Source organism: Buceros rhinoceros, unplaced genomic scaffold (assembly GCF_000710305.1).
Source record: "Buceros rhinoceros silvestris isolate BGI_N320 unplaced genomic scaffold, ASM71030v1 C13020114, whole genome shotgun sequence".
Classification (NCBI taxonomy): domain Eukaryota; kingdom Metazoa; phylum Chordata; class Aves; order Bucerotiformes; family Bucerotidae; genus Buceros; species Buceros rhinoceros.
Genome location: NW_010449585.1, coordinates 1 through 2,135, shown reverse-complemented (window position 1 = coordinate 2,135; position 2,135 = coordinate 1). Strand labels below are relative to the sequence as shown.

The 2,135-nt window shown below is 40.4% G+C and overlaps 1 protein-coding gene across 1 annotated transcript; it reads left to right on the top strand.

Annotated features, from left to right (window-relative positions):
• Window positions 1-14: 14 nt before the first annotated feature.
• LOC104500689 (protein MAL2-like) lies at window positions 15-2,095 on the top strand (the record flags this gene model as incomplete). Its single annotated transcript, XM_010144378.1, has 2 exons — window positions 15-134; window positions 1,925-2,095. Coding segments are annotated over exons 1-2 (291 nt in total), but the record flags the coding sequence as incomplete, so codon positions are not given.
• Window positions 2,096-2,135: the final 40 nt, after the last annotated feature.

Genomic DNA, 2,135 nt, shown 5'->3' with positions numbered 1-2,135 from the left:
GAAGGCCCGTAGAGATGCGTTTCACGGGGCTTGTTCAAGCTGTCGAGGACTTTGAGTCACACAGAGTCCCAGAACCAAAACCCTCCAGGGAGAGTTACAGTGCTTTTACCTGTGTGCCAGGCAAACTCCTACGAGTACGTTTAATTTCATGTGCATGCCAGACCTTGCTGGTGTCCACAGCACTGAGGACCTTTGGGCTGAGTACGAGGCTCTGCGGAGAATGGTGCTACTTCGTAGGAGAAAAAAACACCTTGGCAGAACTCACCTGATTTTATTAATTTTATTTTGGGGGGTCAGAGCAGAACACCACTTGGGTCCCAGCCTGTGAGATGGATCTCACCCTGCAAGCCGTAAAACTGCACCTGAGCAAAGAGCTCAGCGCACAAATCCAGGCGCTAAATCAGGCCCTGAGTCAGCAGGCACAAAAAGTTAATTAGCTTGGCCAACCTGTTGTACATCTGATGGCAGAGCTGAAGTGGACAGGCGTACTATGAGGGGAATGGCACAGCAGTGGGCGCTGGGATTAGCAGCCTCTACAGTAGTTCATAAATTAATTTTTAAAGATACCTGCAAAGTTGTACATTCAAAATACTGAAAACATTTCATATGTCTGCTTTTTAACAGATGCTTTCTAGTATCCCTTCTGTTTCCTCACTGCCCATCACTACCAGGTCTCCATAACACAAGACTGCACCTGCAGTCTTGTGAAACTAGAGAAACTTTGTTTCTTCACAGCAGCTAATAAGGAACTGTAGGGAACAGCTTGAATAATACGTAAATCTAATCCATAAACCCTTGGGAGCTTTGAACTGAGCCTAGCAATGCATCTTCACATATATGCTGCTGCAATGTAATACAAGAGATGAACCAGCTGATTTTATTGGTAGGCATCTTTTGAAAGGTATCTCTCATCCAGCCTGCATTCGAAGGAAAGTTCTCTGAATCTGAAATGAAAACCTCTGACTTTATACTTGTAAATCTGTAGGATTTAAACAGAAAAGTAGTAGCTTGCTTGGAAATTGATTGTAGCTGCCACTACACAGCAGGTCAGGTTAGGAAGTTAAATTTTTCTGTAATAAATGAACATGCTTCAGATGGCAAGTATGATTTTCTGCAGTTATCCTTTTTTATAAAAAGGCAGGATTTGCAGAAAGAAATAGTACCCTTCCTTAGGTCAAGAGCTGATTAAACCAGGCAAGTCTTAGAGTACGTAATTTCTCCATCAGCCCATCATAGCACAGGATTCCCACCACTCACTACGATTGGTATGCTGGAAAGATAATTGGTGGTCCTGAATTCTTCCCTGGGTTATGATAATTCTGGAAAGCTGTAATTTTTTTTAGTCATTACAACATACTTTACAGCTCTTCTTATTCTGTATTCTATTTTTCTCTTTCATTTTATTACTTGATGTGTTCTTTTTCAGCTTTTTATTATAAATGCATTGAAAAGGAGGATACAGTTTCATCTCTTTCTGTATCTCATCTGATTAGGACTACAAATCTAAACAATGTGAGATTGCATCCAAATCCAATGTACATCCTTGTCACGCTAACTTTAGTATATGGAGAGTTTTGTATATGTGTGTGTGTGAACCATGTTTTCACATTTCTTATATTTCCCTCAAAATGAAAGTAAAGGTAAAATTTTCAGCAGCAACACAGAAGTCATCTGGGTTTGTAAATCCCATTTTCAAGACTATTTTAAGAGCTTTTAAGAATTTCAGAGTGGCTTGGTCTTAACGCCACTTAGTGCCTATCATTTCTGAGAATGGCACTTGCGGTCTCAGAGTATTTTTGAAGTGTTTCCTCTTGGTTCCTAAAAGTAATATGAGGACAAGTTGGTGTGTGATACTAGTTCTTAGGCAGAAAGGACTGAATAAAAGTTCCTTCTGAGTTAATAATCTGTTTTCCTTTCCTTGCAGCTATTTGGAACAATAGTCTGGATTTTGGTAGCTTCTACCCGAATTCCGCTGCCACTGCTGCAGGGATGGGTAATGTTTGTAGCGGTGACTGCGTGGTTCCTGTCCATTGTGTTCCTGTGTGTGTTCCTCTTCGGTTACGCAAATAGAATTGGTGTCAACTGGAACCAGACAGTAAGATTGTTTATTTATTTATTTATTTCTATATATTTAT